The sequence below is a fragment of the Canis lupus genome, chromosome 5 (genome assembly GCF_048164855.1).
Source record: "Canis lupus baileyi chromosome 5, mCanLup2.hap1, whole genome shotgun sequence".
In the NCBI taxonomy this organism is placed as follows: Eukaryota; Metazoa; Chordata; class Mammalia; order Carnivora; family Canidae; genus Canis; species Canis lupus.
In genome coordinates this window covers 65,824,331-65,844,413 of record NC_132842.1, presented here as the reverse complement: position 1 = coordinate 65,844,413, position 20,083 = coordinate 65,824,331, and the positions used below count along the sequence as shown (strand labels likewise).

The window sequence follows — 20,083 nt, the reverse complement described above, 5'->3', positions numbered from 1 at the left end:
AAATTAATAAACTGCAATTTAAATATTTACCTCTTTTTTCCTTCCTAACCAGACAGTAAATTAATGGCAGCCAGCCAAACACCCTGGTTGCTTATTTATCCTCTCTAAAGCAATAGCTCAGCTCTGCATCGATGGTAGACATTCAGCCACGATTTACTGAATGAATGCTCTGAAACATGGATGTGTTATGGGGCTAACTAGTCAGCATTCCCTGCAGGAGAACAAACTAATATCTTCCCTCTCAGCCCACATTTCATGAAGTTCTTTTATTTATATCAACTCATTTGATAATTTTGCCAATACTTTAGTAATTTTTAAGGTTTGCCTGAACAAATGGGCTCTCCAATATAACAAATGTTAATTTCTGGCATGAACTATTACTAACTTTGAATACTTTTTTTGGGCTTAGTTATCAGTGGCATGTAATGTGTTCTTTGATATCTGAAAAAATATTTTTAAAGACTGAATAATATTTAAAATAAAAAAGGCTATCTTGACACATAGCATGTGCAGGGACAGAGTTTTGGAAATGTTTTAACAAAGTCTTTTTGGAGATTGTTTCTAGATGGTGGGATTTTGATAATGTCTACTTTTTTTCAGCTTTCCAATTGTCTTGTTTGATTTTTTTTTTTTTTTTTTTTAAGTAGGCTCCATGCCCAGCATAGAACCCAACACACGGTTGAACTCAGGACCCTGAGATCAAGATCTGAGCTGAGATCAAGTGCTGGATGCTTAATCCGCTTAGCCACCAGGCGAACCTCTTGTTTGAATCTTAAAACAAGTTTGAAGTTTGTCAGAATAAACCTTTTCCTTTTTTTAAAAAAATTTTTAGGTATCTCTACACCCAACCAGGGGCTCAAACTCATAACCTCCAGATCAAGAGTCCGAGGCTCCACCAACCGAACCAGCCACGCGCCCCCAAAAGAAACCTGTTTCTATACAATGCTTTATTTTTGTATAATTTGTCCGTGTAAATAGCCTGAAGAATACCACTACTCGTTTTCCTGGCTTGGTAATTCTCAGTATGGATCAAATTGCATTCTGCGAGCACTTTTAATACTGACTTGTAGAAAATCACCAAAGAGGATGAACCAAAATTCTTTAGGGTTTTTTAGGGTGTGTTTTCTTATTTACGTCCATGTTCTTCTCTGAGCAAGAAAAACTGTAGAGCAATGCTTTGTAATTTGACCAATATTTTTTTCATCTTTGCCAAAAAACCCCCAAACTTTCCGGAATATCGAGCTCCTCAAACGGCCCCAACAGGGCATCAGGGACTCCTTCTGGACTTTGGACCAACCTCCGAGGGCACGCGGGAAACGAGCTCACTCTTTATTTTTTCTCTTTAGGATTTAAAATACTTAAAACTCCCCTTTCCTTGTCGTTGTTAATCAGGGACAAGGGAAGACAGGCCAGTAACCACTCTGGGAAATCTCGACTGATGCCAACGATACGGTCCTCGTTCCGAGGCTTAAAAGGTTTGGGGTTTTCTTGAATCCGGAGTGGAGGAGACCTGCCCGCGGCTGCCGGCGCACCTGGAGGCGAGACGGTTCCCTGCACGCCCCGCAGCCTGTGGGCCGCCGCGCCTGCACCTGCGCGCGCCTCGGGCGGGCTCCGGGCGGGGGCGGGGGCGGGGGGTTCCGAGCCGCGGGCTCACACGCTCCACAGGACGCGCGTCCGGCCGCGCGGGCGGCGCAGGGGCCCCGGGTCGGGGCCGGGGCCGGGGCCGGGGCCGGGGTCGGGGCCGGGGTCGGGGTCGGGGGGCGCCCGCGCAGCCCGCGTCCACGCAGCGTCGGGGCCGCGGGTCGCAGCTGGCCCGAGGCGGCTCGGCGCGGAGATCTCGGGAGGGGTCGCGAGAACCGAGGGGTCCCCGCGGCCGCCGGCCGGAGGGGGAGGAGGAGGAGGGCAGGGCGTGCGGCGGCGGCGCCTCCCACAATCCATTCGGTGCGGAGCCGGCGTCCGTCCGTCCGTCCGTCCTTCCGGCCCGGTTTCGGCGACCGGGAAGCCCAGCCCGGGGCCGGCGCGCGCGTCGGGGGCGCCTGGACGCCCAGGTACATGCAGCCTCTTCTTCGGGCGGCGCGGGACGGTTGGGCCGGGCGGTTGCGGCCCCCGCAGCTCCACACCGCGGCCTCTGTGACGCACGGCGCGGCTGCCGGGGCCGACCGGGCGGCGCGAAGGGGGCGGGGCGAGCGCGGGGCGGGGCGAGCGCGGCGGGGGCGGGGCGAGCGCGGGGCGGGGCGGGGCGAGCGGCGGAGGCCCCGCCCCGGGGCCGGAGGAGCGAGGACGCTACGGAGCAGGCGCGTCCCGCCGCCGCCGCCGCCGCCGCCGCCGCCGCCGCTGCTGCCCCCGCCGCCGCCGCCGCCACCGCCGCCGCCGCCGCCGCCGCCGCCCCCGCCGCCGCCCCCGCCCGCGCTGCCGCCGCCGCCGCCGCCGCCGCTCGCCCTCTACTCCGGAGCCGCCGCCGCCGCCGCCGCCATTTGCACGGGGACCCCAGTGACAGGGGCTCGGCGGAGGGGCGGAGGGAGGGGGGGAGGGCCCGCGGAGCCCCCGAGGGCGGGAGCGACGCCGCCGGCGCCGGCCGGGCTCCCTGCGCGACCGCGCCGCCCGCGGCGGGCCCCAGCAGCAGTAGCAGCGGCGGCGGCGGCGGCGGCGGCAGCAGCAGCAGCAGCCTCCGAGGCCGGGCGTGCGCCTGAGGCGCGGCGGCGGCGGCGGCCCTGCGGGCGGCCGGGAGGGGCGGGGGCAGCGGCCGCCGCCGTTTGATGGATCCGAGGATCGCCTGGTTCCAGCCAGAGCAGCTCGGACCGTCCAACAGTCTGTGGATGCAGATCTGGGAGACGACCCAGGGGCTGAGGAACCTCTACTTCAACCACCACTGTCACAGCAGCGGCGGCGCGAGCGGCGGCGGCGGCGGCAGCAGCACGGCCACCGGCGGGAGCGGCAGCAGCACCGGCAGCCCCAGCGGCGCGGCCCCGGCCCCGGCCCCGGCCCCGGCCCCGGCCCCGGCCGGCATGTACCGCTCCGGGGAGCGCCTGCTGGGCGGCCACGCGCCGTCGGCGGAGCAGCGGGACTTCCTGCCCCTGGAGACGACCAACAACAACAACAACCACCACCAGCCCGCGGCCTGGGCCCGCCGGGCTGCCGCGGGCCCCTCGGCGTCCCCGTCCCCGTCCGCGTCCCCGTCCCCGTCCCCACACTCCGCCGCCGCCGTCCCCGTCCCCGTCCCCGCCGTGGAGCCCGCGGACCCGGCCTCGGGCAGCAGCAATAAGCGGAAGCGCGACAATAAGGCCAGCACCTACGGACTCAACTACAGCCTGCTGCAGCCCGGCGGAGGGCGGGCCGCGGGGGGCGGCCGGGCCGACGGCAGCGGGGGCGTGTACAGCGGGACCCCGTGGAAGCGGAGGAACTACAACCAGGGAGTCGTGGGGTGAGTGCTGGCTGGCCCTGCGGCCTGGCGGCTCGGCGGCCCCGCGGCCCCGCGGCCCCGCGGCCCCGCGGCCCGGCCCTTGCACACGCGCAGCCGGGCACACGCCCACAGACGGTGGCTTGGGGGGAGCCTGGGCGAGGCCACCCCCCGCCGGCCTGCCTTCGTTGCCCCTCCGGGGCTGATGCCCGTTCCTCCATTCCTCCATCTCTCCACCATCCACACCTTCCCCCGCTCCTCCTTAGCGATCCACACCTGGCCCCCTCCCCCTCAGCCTTCCAGGCCTTTTCTGGACATTCCCTCAACCATCCACATCCTCCCCTCACCTCCCTTAGTCATCCACACTCTGGCCCCTTAACAGTCCACACCTTTCCCGGCCCCCACCCCCACCCCCACCCCCACCCCCACCACATCCATCTACTCTTTCCTCCCATCCCCCCTCCCCCAATCAAACACGCCTTCCCCAGGCTTCCCCCTCCAGCCCTCCGCATCAGCACACCCCAAGATGAAGTCTGTTAGCACAGGCAAATCATTGATTCCCTGAGAACATTCCTGTGTTAGTGCCTTTTGATGGTACAGGACCTGGAGGTGCGTTCCTTGCCAAGAATAGAAACATCCAGAAAGCTCCTCCTCCTCCCCCTCCCCCTCCCCCAATCCCAAACAGGAATCCTGTCAACCCTGTAAGGTTTTGCCTGCTGTTAACCCTTTGGCCCGTCTTTTAATTTTTTATTTAAAAAAAATTTTTTTTTTTCCTGTATTAGCGATGCCTTTTTTCTGTGGGTGAAAAATGGGGTGACAGCTGAGTTTAGGCTGGTGGAGATAGTGAGCTCTTCTGAGGCTGATAGAACTTTCTAGGAGTTCACGGTCCTCGGATCCAGCTTCTCACTGTAAAGTTGTCATTCTGGCAGATACAGCCAGTGCTTTTCGTTCTAGGGGGTAACTTCACGCTAATGAGTGAATGTTGCACCATTAATGAGTTTCTGGTTAAAGTTCAGCTGTTACAAAATGGAATCTTAGTTGACCCCTAGTGAACTATGTACATAAGCAGGGAATGTTTCCAGCTAGATTTCCCTTCTAGAAGAGCCCCCCTGTGCTGGAATAGGTTACTGAGTCTTTTTTTTTTTTTTTTTTTTTGTAAAATAAAAAATCGGGCCGTATGTGTGTGTGTGTATGTATGTATGTATGTATGTATGTGTATGTCTGCGTGTGTTTAGCTTGAGTATGAAGAATGAGCTTTCAAATTGTTTTTCATTTTCCAGATCCTGTTTTACATTGGGGGCTACAGTAGGCAAATGTAATACCGTTAGTAAGCCTTTGTGAAACATTTTCTTAGATTCACCCATTCAGATCTGCCCTGCTTTGGCAAGCACAGATAGTTCTGTGTACCTTTTTGGAGGTCTGGGTAAAATGAGTTGGTGGGTTCCATCTGCTTCTAGTGGGCTGGTGTCTGCTATATGCTACTATTACAACTCCCACCTTTTATGGAAAATGCAGTCAGGCGTTTCAGGACTGGCACTGGGTTACATGTCAAACCTGTCCTCGCTTTCCAGAGGGGAACCTTTTAGGGTTGAGTCCTCTGTTGCTAAGCTTCAAGGGCGCTCTCCATGGTCATCACGTTTTAATAAAAGACCCATGGGTTCCATCCTGTTAGCATTTCCAAGATGAAGCATAAAGCGGTGGTTTAGCGACAAGCAAATTGATATTTAAAGGTTCTGGTAGTTTCATTTCACAGAAATAAGCTCCAGTTAAGTAATCACTGTCAACTAAAACCTTGAAGTTCTCTAGTTTCGTTTTACTGAAGCTTCTGCATGTGTGTCTGGCAAAGAGAGGTGATAAATCCAAAATAGTGGCTGCTTTTCTTTTTGACAGATAAGAAATTATTTTCTCCTCTACTTGCTCTTTCATGATAGGGATACTGTAAAAGGTTCATATTTGAACTTCGATAGAGTCAGGATGTTCTTATTCCCGATTCAAATATATTGCCCTCAGAAGGGATTAGGGAGAGGAATTTCCATTTCCCAGCAGGATTACTGTTTAAAAACTGATTGTAAACCTGTTTTTAAAACTGTTTATCACTTCATAAGACTTTTCATTCTTTTGCCTTTTCCTTTAGAGGCTGTCAGTAGCAAAAATTTCCTGTGTTATTAAGCAGTTCCTAACTTTTCGTAAGAGTGTCTGGGTGTTTAAAAATTCGTGTTTTGATTTATGGTTCCTTATGTCCTGACTTTTACAGAAGTTTTGCTATTTTTAGTACAGGTTTTTAAAAATCTGAATTCATGGTGCACCTCAAAGTTACACTATTTAGTAAAACTGTTACTAGCATTCTGAGTTCCAGGAACCGATGTTTAGCTAATAGGTCAACAAATTGTAGTGGTTCCTGGCCTCTGAACTGACAGTCCAGATAGGGGAGAGGAGTGGAAGGCACATGAACAGTGGACTGGAACTGGAGACTGCTGTATATATACTCTCTCTTGTATCTTTGGTTTCTGTGTTCTCTGCCTCCACCAAACTGGTTGACATACTTCCTGAACAGTCCAAGATACAGTTCAAAATCCTGACTTCTGGGATCCCTGGGTGGCGCAGCGGTTTAGCGCCTGCCTTTGGCCCAGGGCACGATCCTGGAGACCCGGGATCGAGTCCCACGTCGGGCTCCCGGTGCATGGAGCCTGCTTCTCCCTCGGCCTATGTCTCTGCCTCTCTCTCTCTGTGACTATCATAAATAAATCAAAAAAATTTAAAAAAAAAAAAAAAACAAAATCCTGACTTCTCTTTTGTCCGGGTCCTTCACTTTTGTCGTTCCTCCTTTGAACTTTTGAATTACTTGCTTCTCGCTCTTGCTATATAGCCTGCTTATGTTTATTTTTCCTTTTATGTATATGTTTCCTTTAGTCCACTAGGTCACTAGTTAAGATGGAAACTTTTTTTTTTTAATAAAGATTTTATTTATTTAGAGCGTCCATGAGCAGAGAGTTAGGGAGGCAGAGGGAGAAAGAGAGAGAGAGAGAGCTTCATGCAGGGCTCAATCCTAGGACCTTGAGATCATGACCTGAATTGCGATCAAGAGTCAGTTGCCTAACCAGCTGAGCTACCCGGGGGCCCCTAGGGTGGAAATTTTTCTTTTCTTTTCTTTTCTTTTTTTCTTTTCTTTTCTTTTCTTTTCTTTTCTTTTCTTTTCTTTTCTTTTCTTTTCTTTTCTTTTCTTTTCTTTTCTTTCTTTTCTTTCACTTGAGAGAGAGAGAGAGAGAGTGTGTGTGTGCGCATGCACGTAAGAGGTGTGAGGGGCAGAGCAGAGGGATTCTTAAGCAGACTCCACTGAGCATGGAGCCAGATCCAGGGCTCAATATTGCGACCCTGAGATCATGACCTGAGTTGAAATCAGGAATCAAATGTTTAACCAATTGAGCCACCCGGGCACCTGGAAATTTCTTAAATGTAGAGTAAGATATTTGGATTTCATCCTGAAAGCTTCATATTCTCTTTCAAAATTGAATACAACTGACAGGGCCTGGTTGGTTGAGTTGGTGGAGCATGTGACTCTTGATCTCAGGGTTGTGAGTTTGAGTCTCATGTTGGGCATAGAGATTACTTAAAAAAAAAAAAAAATTTTTTTTAAATTAAAAATCCAGGATGCCTGGGTGGCTCAGTGATTGAGTGTCTGCTTTTGGCCCAGGTCGTGATCCTGGAGACCCAGGATCGAGTCCCACGTCAGACTCCCTGCATGGAGCCTGCTTCTCCCTCTGCATGTGTCTCTGCCTCTCTCTCTGTGTCTCTCATGAGTAAATAAATAAAATCTTTAAAAAAAATAAAAAAATCTGCTTACCACCTAGCCTTTGTGTACCCACAGACTCAGGGAATTTGCTCGTGTTCCTTCTTTTTTTTCTTTTTAAAGTTGCTTTCACTATTCTATTTCTTGCAATTCATTTCCCTCCAAGGCTGGCTGTGGTGTAGGAAGCAGTCCACCTGCTCCTTCTGGTTGTCCATGAAAATGAGCTATAAACCCTTTTCAAAGATTTAATTGTTGATTACCATGGAGAAAGAAGTGATGTCCAAAAAGTAGTGAACACGGTTACCTTATGGAGACTCAGAGTCCTTGGTCTTGAGCCCCCCTATGTCTAGAAACTTCTTGTGGAAGGTGCTTGGAGCTTGTCCAAGCTCATCAGGATAGGTTTGTGTTGGCTGCATTGCCAGATCTATAGATACTTTTTTTTCAAGCCTTGGATGACTTGTTCAAAGTAGTGTTTTGGAGCATGAATCTGAGTGTGGGAATCAGGAAGACCCTGCTGGGAAACTCAGGTTTAAGGAATAATTTCTTAACCTGGGCTGATGGGGATGGGAACAGTAAAGAATGAATGAGTGTGTGTGATGCTACAGGGTAAGGTTGGAGAGGATCCTGACTCCCTTCCTGGGTTAAATAATCATGCTATAGCTTTGAACCAGAGTGTGGAAATGTTGCTGTTATTATTGCAAATAAGGGGTGGGATTGTGGATTTGGAGTAAAAAAATATGGTGATGTTAAGGTGGAGCTGTCTGGCAGTGACTTGAAATTTGGGGGCCACGGCATAGTCATCTTTGCTGCAGTGGGGCAATGTCCTTCCTGATGTGCCCTGTGCTCTAGATCATGGTAAGTCCAAGATGCTGACGCTGTTCTTCAGCACCGGCATTATGATTTCTTTCTGCTAATTTCTACACGATGTGATCAATAGGCTTGCTGTTGGTGCTGGGCTCCAAAGTAAGTGATCCAGCAGATTAACATGGCGTTGAGTATGAAAGAATTTAGAGGCCGTATTCCAAGTGCTTGCTCTAAATATTAGTTTCTGTGCATTTACTAATGTAGCCCCAGCAATTCTTTGGTGAACTAGAACCCTTGGGTCCTTGAATTCTACTGCATTTGAGTACTGAAAGGTGATTTTGAGAAGATGTTAGGTTTCTTCCAGGGTACATTCTACACTAACAGTGTAATTCATTTTGAAGAATTTCCCCAAATCTCATATACTATGTTCACCTAAGATACTTTCTTCTTCTTCTTTTTTTTTTTTTTTTTAAGATTTTATTTTTTTATCCATGAGAGACACACAGAGAGAGACACAGGCAGAGGGAGAAGCAGGCTCCATGCAAGGAGCCTGATGTGGGACTCGATCCTGGGTCTCCAGCATCACACCCTGGGCTGCAGGTGGTGTAAACTGCTGCGCCACCGGGGCTGCCCCACCTAAGATATTTTCATATCATAACTCGTCTTTTGTCTAAAATCTGTGACCAGTGAAGACTGTCACTGAGGATCATTGGTATGTCAGGGTGTGTAGTCTTTTTTAAACCCCATTAAGTTTTTAGCTGTTGAAAGGCAAAAGGAACCAGCAAGTGGATAGAGCTTTTTGGAGTCTACCCTGGGTTCACACAGAAGGTTCAGTATATTGCAGTAAAGGAGGGATAGGAAAGGGATACTAGAAAAACCCAAGATGGGGAGGGTGTGTGTGTGTTAAAACAGTGCTGGTCCTGGTGTGATAGATGGCCTTATAGCACAGCTTCTTCCATGAAACCCCTACCAAAACATCCTAGTGTTAGGAACCCAGAAAAGTCCATGGGGAGAAAATTCAGGGGCTCCCTTGCTGATATGGGCACTGGTCAGATGGTTGTAGTTAGATATTCTTATACCTGCTGAAGCTGTGAAAAATTTCAGCTGCTTTTTCTATGGAAGATAGAAAAGCAAGCTGTTGTATAATTTCACTCAGCTTTCTATTCTCCCTTCTGTTGAATCCGTTAGAGTAATATTTAGTGGAGGAAACTATTTCAGGATCACACCCACGGCACTAGAGACTGTATGTATTAATCACTTACACACACATAACATAGGTGTGGAGTAATCCCGAAGAGGGGCTCTAGGCCCAAGAGGATGCTTATTTGAAGAGTTAGGGTCCACTTCCCAGCAGCTAGTCTGAGACTCCTGTCTTTGCTCTTTCCTACAGAGCTGACTGGACAGCTCAGAGCCTGCTTGAGGAATTCAGAAGACTGCCAGTAGAATGTTCTTTCCATCCTTCAGAATATTTGCTAGGGACTCAGCTGCTGCAGACACCATAAAGGCTTCAAATCCATTTTACCATTTTTAACATGACATGGAATTTTTTTCCTAAGGGAATATTGAAATGGAGGATGGCTTTGAACTAGACTGTACATTAATTTGCATCCAAACAGGCAATATATTTATTTTCATCTTATAAGTTATTTGATGATATAAGAGACTTTTGTATACTAAGGGCTTTGGACCGTATGGAGATTGAAGTTGGGAGATTTGGGGGAGAAACAATGTGAAGATGTTTATGTTGTGCACTGGCTCCTGTTCACTTGAATAGCTTCAAGTCTGAAAAAAATCTTGCCATGTCTGTAAGAGATTTCATGGAGTATCTAGTGACTAAACTCGGGAATTCTACCTCTGATCATGCTTCCTGCTCCAGTAGTTTGAATAGTCTGCAGAAACCTGTGTTTTCAAATTAGTTGATTTATTATTAAAAGTGCTCAATAAAATCATAAAGTGCTCGTGGTAGCCTTTGTATCATGTTCCAAATGCTATGTTAAATTTTTTCTATTTATTATATTAACCTGTTCATGCATTGCCCCATCTCATTTGTTTTTCTTTCGAAATACAGATTCACAGAGTTGCAAAAAAAAAAAACAGTACAGAGAGATCCCATGTTTCCTTCACCTAGTTTCATGCAATGGTAACATCTTATATAACTATAGTTTAATATCAAAACCAGGAAATTGACATTGTTACACTTCATAGCCTGATTTAGATTTCACCAGTCTGACATGCACTCATTTGTTTTTTTTTTTTTCATTTGTGCATGTAGTATGTAGTCCAGTGCACTTTTATCATGTGTAGATTGTGTGACGTCACTACAATCAGAGATCGCTTATGCTACCCCTTTGTTTTCACACACACCATCATCTCTAACCCCGAGCAAACACTAAGTTGTTTTCCATTTCTATAATTTTGTTATTTTGAGAATGATAAATGGAATCACACAGTATGTTACTTTGGCTTTTTTCCTCTTACCATAATTCCTTTGAGATTTGTCCAGATTGTTTCGTGTATTAATAGTTCATTCCTTTTTAATGTTGAGTAGTATTCCAATGTGTGGATGTACCACAGTTTGTTTAATGATTCATGCATTGAAGGACATACCAGAAGAGTTTCCAGTTTTTGGCTATTACAAATAAAGTTGCTATAAACTTAGGCATACAAATTTTTATGTGAACATAAAGTTTCATCTTTAGGGGGTAAATGCCTTAAAAGTGCTAGGTCGAGACACCTGGGTGTCTCAGGTCATGATCTCGGGACAGCTGAGAACCTGCTTCACCCTCTCCCTCTGCCATTTTCCCTGCTTGTGCTCTTTCTGTCAAATAAAATCTTAAAAAAAAAAAAAAAATAGGGATGCCTGGGTGGCTCAGTGGTTGCGCATCTGCCTTCGGCTCAGGGCACGATCCCGGGGTTCAGGGATTGAGTCTCACATGGGGCTCCTTGCATGCTCCTACTTCTCCCTCTATGTCTGCCCCTCTGTGTCTCTCATGAATAAATAAAATCTTTAAAAATAAATAAATAAAGGTGCTGGATCATATGGTAAATACATATTTATTTTTATTTATTTATTTTAGAGAGACACAGAGAGTGTATGTTGGGGGGGCAGGGGGACAGAGAGAGAGAATCCCAAACAGGCTGCCTGCCAAGCATAGTGTCTGATGTAGGGCTTGATCCCACAACCCCAAGATCATGACCTGAGCTGAAACCAAGAACCAGAGGCTCAACTGACTGAGCCACTAAGACACCCCGACTATGTATTTAGTTTTGAAAGGAACTGCTAAACTCTTATTTATTTTTAAAAATATTTTATTTATTTATTTATGAGAGACATAGAGACAGAGGCAGAAGGAAAAGCATGCTCCCTGTACAGAGCCTGATGTGGGACTCGATCCCAGATCCTGGGATCACACCTTGAGTTGAAGGCAGACGCTCAACCGCTGAGCCACCCAGGCGGCCCTGCTAAACTCTCTTTTAGAGTGATTGTATCATATTCTATTCATATCGTGATGTGTGTAAGCCTGTTTCTTTGCATGCTCGCCAGCATTTAGCATTATCACTTTTTTTTTTTTAAATATTTTATTTATTTATTCATGAGAAGACACAGAGAGAGAGAAAGGCAGAGACACAGGCAGAGGGAGAAGCAGGCTCCATGCAGGGAGCCCGATGTGGGACTCGATCCTGGGTCTCCAGGATCACACCCTAGGCGGAAGGCAGGCGCTAAACCGCTGAGCCACCTAGGGATCCCAGCATTATCACTTTTTAAAATTTTAGTTTTAATAAAGGTACTGATGGTTCATTGTGCTCTTTCTTTCTTTCTTTCTTTCTTTCTTTCTTTCTTTTTTTTTTTTAAAGATTTTACTTATTCATGAGAGAGAGAGACAGAGAGACAGAGAGAGGTAGAGACACAGGCAGAGAGAGAAGCAGGCTCCATGCAGGGAGCCTGATGTAGGACTTGATCCTGGATCACGCCCTGGGCCGAAGGTAGGTGCTAAACTGCTGAGCCACCCAGGGATCCCCTCATTGTGCTTTTATCAAATTAACCTCCTAAATAGCCTCACCTAATTTTAACTTTAATTTTAGTTTTGAAATATTTTATTTATTTAGAAAGAGAATGTGCGTGGGAATGGGGAAGGGGCAGAGGAAGAGGGAGAAAGAATCTAAAGCAGACTTGATGCAGAACTCGCAGAGCCAGATGTGGGGTTCAGTCTCACAACCCTGAGATTACAACCTGAGCCAAAACCCAAGAGTCTGAGGCTAAAGCAAATTGAGCCACCCAGGTGCGCTCCGACTCTTTTTTTTTTTTTTTTTTCCGAAACTTCTTGACAGTATTGAGAATGTCTTTAATTAAAAATTTCTAAGTAAAACACATTTTAACTCTTTATCTTTGAAGTACTTTGCAGTGTTTCCTTTACATATTGCTTTTTCTTATAAACTAGTATGAAGTAGAGCTTTATTTTCACTTTTTTAAAAACATGTAAAAAGACAACTGCAGAAAAGATTTCAGAATTTAGTGTCCTTTCCTTTCGTATGAGTATTATTTTCTCTCTGCTTGGCTCTCTTCTGGGAAGTAAACACTCCTTGGTGGTTTTTATTGGTGATGGTGAAGTGTTTTTTAGAGTGTTTTTTTTTTTTTTTTTTTTAAGATTTTATTAGAGAGACAGTGCATGTAGATTTGTGCATGGGGGAGGAGAAAGACAGGAGAGGGAGAGAGAATCTCAAGCAGACTCCCTGTCAAACATGGAGCCTGGTGCAGGGCTGGATCTCACGACCCTGAGATAATGACCTGAGCCGAAACCAAGAGTCAAGATGCCTAACTGTGCCACCCAGGTGCCTCCTTTTTTATAGTATTTTTATATCTGAACAATGCCTTCAGACTGTGCTTCACCTTCACACTTGTCCTGGAGTAAACCGTGTTTCAGCAGAACTAGTTTCTGGACTGAGAACTGGGACCTCATGTGTTTCCCTTACTGTTTTGATTTAGTCAAAATAATGTAACTTTCGGTACCATCAAATGTTTATAAATTTCTGCCACAGCAGGAGGAAGAATCCACTAGCATCATGGTTGAGGAGGTTCAAAAGTTAACTTCTGATAATTTGGATTTAATGAAGTATTAGGTGTCTGATGAGGTTTGGAATTTGGATGTCTTTTTCCTCAAAGTTAGTTATTCTACCTTTCTTTCCTTCTTGGTATGAGGTGTTAATACCACTGTCCTTTTTTTTTTTTTTTTTTTTTTAAAGATTTTACTTATTCATGAGAGACACACACAGAGAGGCAGAGACACAGGCAGAGGAAGAAGTAGGCTCATGCAGGGAGTCCGATATGGGACTTGATCCCAGACTCCAGGATCACACCCTGAGCCAAAGGCAGACGCTTAACCACTGAGCCACCCAGGCGTCCCTACCACACTGTCCTTCAGAATACTTGTTTTCAAAAACAATATACAGTTTAAATACTACTAATTAATACTGATTTTCAAAAAACTAGAACATACAGCTAAATCAAAGAAATTAAAAAAAAAATAGCCCCATTAAACTACTTCCAGGGTATAACTACTGACATCTTACTTTGTTTTTAGTTTTTTGTTATTTATAAAAAACATGTTTTTAGATGAACCTTTGGATTCTTTCTTACTTTTACTGAGATGTAATTCATATGCCATCACATTCTCCCTTTTATAGTATACAGTTTAGGGGTTTTAGAATGTTACAGGAGTGTGTAACTATCACCACTATCTAATTCTGGAACATTTTCATCACCCTAGAAAGAAACCGTGTACACATTATCACTCCCTGCTCTTTCACTCTCAGCACCTGGCAAACTCATACAGCCCTTCTCTGTCTATGGATTTACAATTCTAAACATTTCATAAGAATGTATGAAATCAGGGCAGCCCCGGTGGCTCAGCGGTTTAGTGCTGCCTTCGGCCCGGCGTGTGATCCTGGAGACCCAGGATCGAGTCCCACATCAGGTTCCCTGTGTGGAGCCTGCTTCTCCCTTTGCCTGTGTCTCTGCCTCTCTCTCTCTCTGCCTCTCTCTCTCTCTCTGCCTCTCATGAATAAATAAATCTTAAAAAATATGTATGAAATCATAATATGTGGCTTTTTGTTTACCATTTATCAGTTGATGGACAGTTGGGTTGTTTCTGCTTTTTGGCTGTTATAGATAATGCTGCTCTGAACTTCATGTGCAAGTTTGTATGTGGACATATGTTTCTATTTCTCTTGGATAAACACCTCTAAGTGGAATATACATTGTGGGAGTGGAATTGCTAAATCACATAAAGCAGCTGTAACATTTTCCATACCCACCAGTAATGTATGAGGTTTCCAGTTTCTCCATATTGTCAACTTTTTTCATTATCTTTTTTGATTATAGCCATCCTATTGGGTGCAAAGTAGTATCTCATCATAGTTTTTTTTTTTGTTTGTTTTTTTTTAAATTTTATTTATTTATGATAGTCACATAGAGAGAGAGAGAGAGAGGCAGAGACACAGGCAGAGGGAGAAGCAGGCTCCATGCACCGGGAGCCCGATGTGGGATTCGATCCCGGGTCTCCAGGATCGCGCCCTGGGCCAAAGGCAGGCGCCAAACCGCTGCGCCACCCAGGGATCCCTCATCATAGTTTTGATTTACATTTTCCCAAAACTAATGGTGAACATTTTTGCATGTGCATATAGGCCATTATTTTTCATTGGGTTGACTTTTTTTTTTTTTTTTAAAGATTTTTGATTGATTTGACACAGAGAAGGGAGTACACAAGTAGGCAGAGTGGCAGGGAGAGGGAGAAGCAGGCTCCCCACTGAGCAGAGCGCCCAATGTGGGGCTCGGGCCCCAGGACCCTGGGATCATGACCTGAGCTGAAGGTAAGATGCTCAACCAACTGAGCTACCCAGGTGCCCCTTGGGTTGACTTTTTGTTGAGTTGTAAGAGTTCTTTGTATATTCTAGTACTAGACTCTTATTAGATAAATGATTTATAAATACTTCTTCTTTTCTATGGATTGTCTTTTTACTTTCTTGATAGTGTTCATTGAAGTACAAAGGTTTTTTTTTCCCCTATTTCATAAATTCTGATTTGTATATTATTTTCTGTTGCTTGTGCTTTAAGTGTTATGTCCAAGAAACCACTGCCTAATTCAATATCATGAAAATTAACCCATGTTCTTTCTAAGAGTCTTACAGTTTTAGCTTTTACATTTAGTTATTTTATTATTATCTTTTTAAGTAATCTCTGCCTAACATGGGCTCAAATTCATGACCCTGAGACAGAGAGTCATGTGCTCTACTGACTGAGCCAGCCTGGTGCTCCTTCATTTAGGTCTTAGATCCAATTTTTTTTTTTTTTTTTTAAGCACAGAGCTTGAACTCAAGTCCCTGAGATAAGACCTGAGCCAGGATCAAGAGTTGGATGCTTAACAGACTGAGCCACCCAGGTGCCCCAGGTCCTGGATCCATTTTGAGTTCATTTTTGTATATGATACGAGGTAGAGATCAACTTCATTCCTTTGCCTGTGGATATCCAGCTGTCTTAGCACCATTTTTTTAAAAAACTTTTTTTTTATTAAAGATTTTATTTATTCATTCATGAGAGACACAGAGAGATAGAGAGAGAGGCAGAGACACAGGCAGAGGGAGAAGCAGGCATCATACAGAGAGCCTGACGTGGGACTCGATCCAGGGTCTCCAGGATCAAGCCCTGGGTTGCAGGCGGCGCCAAACCGCTGCGCCACTGGGGCTGCCCTTATTTTTTTAAAACTTTTTTTTTTTTTATTAAATATTTTATTTATTCATTCCCATTTTTTAAAGACTGTTCTCTCTCCAAGAATTTTATTGGTGGGATCCCTGGGTGGCACTTCGGTTTGGCGCCTGCCTTTGGCCCAGGGCGCGATCCTGGAGATCGAATCCCACGTCAGGCTCCCTATATGGAGCCTGCTTCTCCCTCTGCCTATGTCTCTGCCTCTCTCTCTCTCTCTGTGTGACTATCATGAAAAAATAAATAAAAATTAAAAAAAAATAAAAAAAAAAGAATTGTATTGGCACATAAAGTTTTAGACAGGAGGTTTTTGTATCTTGTAAGGCTTTTACCACTCTTACCTGTGGAAAGATTCGGCCGGATTACCCTTATGTCAGCAGTGTGCAAGAATCCCAGTTTCCCCTAAACCCTCACCAATGCTAAATATTATATCCAAAACCAATACAAAAGAAAACAGTTTTCCAATTTCATAGGTGAAAAATAGTATTTTCCTATTTTAATTTGCACATATTTTCATACTAATTGGCTATTTTCTTTTTTTTTTATTTTTTTTTAATTGGCTATTTTCTTTTTTGAATTGCTTATTTCCCTTACCTAGCTTTTTTCTCTTTTTCTTTGCCTGCCTGTTTTTCTTTCTTTCTCTGGTTTATTGAAGCATTTTATTTATGTGTGTATTACATCCCTAGAAAAAGAATCCCGGGATTTTCCCTCCTGTATGTTTTCGTTTTGCTTCTTTATGGTCCATGATGCTAGCTGAGGTTGTCAATACAATGAAACCAAACCAAACTGGTGGGACGGGAGCAGATGCTTCTGCCATTTTTCTAGATCTTTGAGTTGTATGTCAAATTTTGGGACTGATCACTCTACACTTGATTAACCTGCCTGTGAGATTCATAACAATTTTCCCAGCTCTGTGATCATCAGTGATTTCAAATTTGTCAATGTAACCATGCTTCATCCCAGTGAGAAACCAGCCACTGACTTTGGATCATGGCCTAACCTGCTGTTCGCCTCTTTTCAGCATTGTTAATGCTTCTGAAAGCATCTGCCAGGACATTCAAAGCATACCATTATGGCAGCGTGGAAAGATGGTGGAAAGAACATTGCTAACTTTCTTCTGATGTTTGTAGGAGCTCTTTGTCTATTACAAATATTTACAACTTTTAATTCTAATTTTATGATTTTTAAATGGTTTTATTAGGGCATAATTTAACATTATAGTATTCATTTTAATTGTACAGTTTGGTGACTTTGGGCAAATATATATAGTTGTGTAACTGTAACAGTTGAGATACAGAAAGAGATACAGAACATTTCTGTCACTCAGAAAGTAACCTTGTGCTCTTGCAGTCAGTCCGCTTACCTTGTCTCTGGCCTTAGGCTACCACTTGCCTTTTCTAGGGTTTCATATAAATGAAATATATACTTTGTAGTCTTTTGTACCTGACTTCTTTTACCATTATGTTTTGGGACATCCATACTGTTGGGTACATTGTTGTTACTTTTTTTTTTTTTTAAGATTTTTATTTATTCATGAATAAATACAGAGAGAGAGAGAGAGAGAGAGAGAGAGAGAGAGAGGCAGCGACACAGGCAGAGGGAGAAGCAGGCTTCATGCAGGGAGCCTGACATGGGACTCGATTCCGGGTCTCCAGGATCATGCCCTGGGCTGAAGGCGGCGCTAAACCGCTGAGCCCTTGGTGTTACTTTTTAATGTCAGTAGTATTCCATTGTATGGATCTGTCACAATGTGTTCATTCTTTGTGGTCTATAGAATTTGTAAATGTGTCCTCTGCTTTTGGTATTGTATTACTTGCTGGTTTTGCCGCTCATTCCTGTATAGGCCAGAACTGATGCACACATTTTTTGGTTGGATGATCAACTGCTTTATGCAAACTGTTGTGCAAGACTTTTGTGGGACATAATGACAGTAGAACATGTTCCTTGCCTCCTGGAAAGTGATGCTCTGGTTGGATAGACAGTGCATAAGGTGGACAAGCCTTGAGTGGAGATTTTTGCTATGGTTTTGAAAGATTGGTTAGGTTGTGGAGGGTTGGAAAAGAAAAACTGCTTGTATTGGTTTCAAATGATAAGCTCTAAAGGGACAAGTTGGATATGTAGTATTTAGCATAATTGAGGTGGGTAGTGAACAGGATCTAGTTTACCGTGATGGTTGACCTCAACTAAAGGAGTCTGAAATTATTCAAGTTAATTTTATAAAACCTATTTATTGAGGAAAACTACAAACAATGTGGTAGTGCAGAGTATAAAATAATGAACCTCCATGTACTCATCACGCATTTGACAGTGATAAACCTTGGCCAAACTTATTTCACCAGCCCACCTTATATTCATTCCCACCCCCATTACTTTGAAATAAATTATGGATGTCACATCATTTTTTGTGTCTCTAGATAAGGCCTTTAAAAAAAGTCATAATTGCAATGCCGTAAGTACACCTAAACAAATTAACATTAATTCCTGAATTGCATCAAAAATCTGGTGTTCGTATTTCCCCAGTTGTGCCATAATTATCTTTTTAATGGTTTGTTAAAATCAGAATCCATATGAGGTTTTGCCTTGCTATTGGTTGAAATGCCTTTTAAATCTTTTAATCTACAGCTTTGTCAGCCATCTGTTTTCCCCTCATTAATGTATTCATTGAAGAAATCGAGTTGTTTTTCCTGTTGACTTTTCTGCTGAGTTTTGCTGGTTACATTCCCTTGGTGTCAATTTAATATGTTCCTTTGTCCCCCTGTATTTTCTATAAAGTTGTAATTAGATCTAGAGGTTTGTTTATGTTTTGTTTTGTTTTCAAGAATACTTCATAGAGGGGCACCTGGATGGTTCAGGTGGTTAAGCATCTACCTTAGCCCAGGTCATGACCCCACGGCCCTGGGATTGAGCCTGGCATCCGGCTCCCTGCTCGGGGAGTCTCTTCCCTCCTCCCTCTCCCTCTGTGCTGTCTCTCTCTCTCTGTTTCTCAAATAAATATAATTCTTTTTTTTTAAATATTTTATTTATTTATTCATGAGAGGCACACAGAGAGAAAGGCAGAGACACAGGCAGTAGGAGAAGCAGGCTCCTTGAGGGGAGCCCAGTGTGGGACTCGATCTCCGGGATCATGCCCTGAGCCGAAGACAGACGCTTAACTGCTGAGCCACCCAGGTGTCCCAAATAAAATAAAATCTTAAAACGTAGAATACTTCATAGATGATGATCTGTAATTTTCCGAATAGACACACAATGTCTAAGTATCTTTCTTTTGTGATATTAGTAGCCATTAAGGATCATTGCCTGTATTTATTAGTTCATTATTAAGGTTGTAAACTTGTGATATTGTTATTCTCTTGAACCTCTATCAGTTGTCAGCTGCAATACTCCTGAAAGGAAAAACATTTTCTCCTCAGCTCTTCGGTTATCCTAAGGGCATAGTTTTTTTTTTTTTTCTTAAGATTATTTATTTATTCATGAGAGACACACAGAGAGAGGCAGAGGCATAGGCGGAGGGAGAAGCAGGCTCCTCTAGGGGAGCCTGATGTGGGACTCAATCCCAGGACCCCAGGGTCACGCTTTGAGCCGAAGGCAGATGCTCAACCACTGAGCCACCCAGACGTCCCTTAAGGGCACAGTTCTCATGGGAACATGGGCTAAGAGGAGAAGGCGGATATAAATTCTAACTGACTTTGTTAATGAGCAGAAAGAAGCAAGGTGGGTTGCATGCAAAAAGCTGAAGTGGTCTTTGGGCTGACTAGTGCAGGATGTCTGGAAAAGGCAGTTAATTCTCCAAGCATAGTGAGCTATGCTTGGCCTTCAGTGGGTGGCTGGGAACTGCCAAGGAAGCCGTTCATCCACAGCCATACCTGACCTTTGCTTTCTGCTTGTGTTAGCTGAACAAAACCATGGTGGATCTAGTGACCTGTGAGTCTCTGCTTAGGAGACCCGAGTTCTCACAGCCTTAATGCAACAACCAGGAGTAACACACTTATTTGTCCTTGGAATTAACTTTGATTATATTTCTTCCTCTTGTTCTAATATTCTTAAACCTTTGTGAGAAGCATTCCTGCCCTCAGGCTAATGTAAACTCTACATCATAATAGTAAAAGGATTCCTACCAGTAGTAAATCTAGTGATTTTTTTTTCTTTACCCCCAATCAAATGTTTATTTTAAAAGCCACTATTTACTGTAAGAACCATATAGCAAGCATGGTGGCAGCTGTGTAAAGAAAGGGCTGTTGGGCATTGGTAAAAGAGTGCTCCGACCTCTAGGCCATAGTTTGGCTTCAGCTTCCTTAGGAGTTTGTGGGAGCCTCTTCTGGGATAGTCAGTAGGTAAGGTC

General features: G+C 44.9%; 1 protein-coding gene across 4 annotated transcripts in view; it reads left to right on the top strand.

Moving 5' to 3' along the window:
* The first annotated feature begins 2,701 nt into the window (after positions 1-2,701).
* The window catches only part of TENT4B (terminal nucleotidyltransferase 4B), a 79,345-nt gene continuing 61,963 nt past the window's right edge, over positions 2,702-20,083 (top strand). For 2 of the 4 annotated variants that reach the window (XM_072827117.1, XM_072827115.1), the window contains exon 1: positions 2,703-3,421. In XM_072827117.1, the coding sequence (XP_072683218.1) occupies positions 2,757-3,421 (665 nt within the window). In that variant the 5' untranslated portion in view covers positions 2,703-2,756. Of the gene's footprint in view, positions 3,422-20,083 lie in introns of all 4 variants that reach the window. The other 2 variants (XM_072827118.1, XM_072827116.1) reach the window with 2 other exon arrangements.